Raw genomic sequence first — 865 nt, 5'->3', positions numbered from 1 at the left:
CCGCCGTGCTGCGGCGGGCGCTCGAGCTGGTCAAGCGGCGCTGGCGCGACGGCGGGTGCGGGTACCACTACGTGTGGCAGCAGCTGAAGTCGATTCGGCAGGACCTGACCGTGCAGGTGACGCGGGGCACGAACGGATTTGGGATTGGCTGTGGGTAGCGGCCAGGGTGCTCCACCGTGAATTCTCGTTCACCCCTGATTCACTGTTTGGTCCTGCACGCATCTATGTACACTCGAGAGAGCGTGCGTGCGCGCGCCCGCACGCGTGCCTGTAGCCAGGCGAGCCCGCCCCTCCACACATGGCCCCCTGCATGACCCTGCACCCGTCCCCGCGCCGCTTGCTGGTTTCGTTGCTTCCTCACCACCCAGGGTGTCGCAGACGGCCTCGCAGTTGATGTCTACGAGACTCACGGCCGCGTGGCCCTCGAGACCGGCGACACTGCGGAGTTCCGCCAGTGCCTGGCGGTGTTGCGGCGCCTGTACGCCAAGGGGGTGAGCACCCGGCCCCCAAGGCGCCTCTGCAGTCTGGGTCCCACTGGTTTTAAGGGTTGTCGAGGATTCGCGGGTGCGCGGCATGCCTAGCAGCTCAGGCACGCCGGGCTTGCGGCCGCAGCCGTGTCCCAAGCATCGGTATTCGAACGTCCTTCCATGCGGCCGCACCTGACCCGCGGCCTCTGTTCCACCGCGCGTGCACGCGCGCGCAGCTGCCCGGCAACGCGGCCGAGTTTGCCGCCTACGGCGTCCTCTTTGCGGCGGGCCACGGGCACCGCATGCTAGCCCACGAGCTGGCGCAGCTTGACGGGTCGCTGCTGGCGGACCCTGCGGTGCAGCACGCGCTGCAGGCGGCGCGCGCGGCGAGGTGGGGC

General features: G+C 69.5%; 1 protein-coding gene across 1 annotated transcript in view; it reads left to right on the top strand.

Moving 5' to 3' along the window:
* The window catches only part of MNEG_1741 (hypothetical protein), a gene marked incomplete at both ends in the record, with an annotated part of 2,260 nt that extends 1,597 nt beyond the window's left edge, over window positions 1-663 (top strand). Inside the window, 2 exons of the mRNA XM_014049775.1 lie at window positions 369-491; window positions 613-663. Coding sequence (XP_013905229.1) covers window positions 369-491; window positions 613-663 — 174 coding nt within the window. The remainder of the gene's footprint in view (window positions 1-368; window positions 492-612) is intronic.
* Between the last annotated feature and the right edge of the window lie 202 nt (window positions 664-865).

This window comes from Monoraphidium neglectum, assembly GCF_000611645.1.
Source record: "Monoraphidium neglectum strain SAG 48.87 unplaced genomic scaffold scaffold00181, whole genome shotgun sequence".
NCBI classification, from domain to species: domain Eukaryota; kingdom Viridiplantae; phylum Chlorophyta; class Chlorophyceae; order Sphaeropleales; family Selenastraceae; genus Monoraphidium; species Monoraphidium neglectum.
The sequence above is the reverse complement of the archived record's forward strand: the minus strand, read 5'-3'. Positions and strand labels throughout refer to the sequence as shown.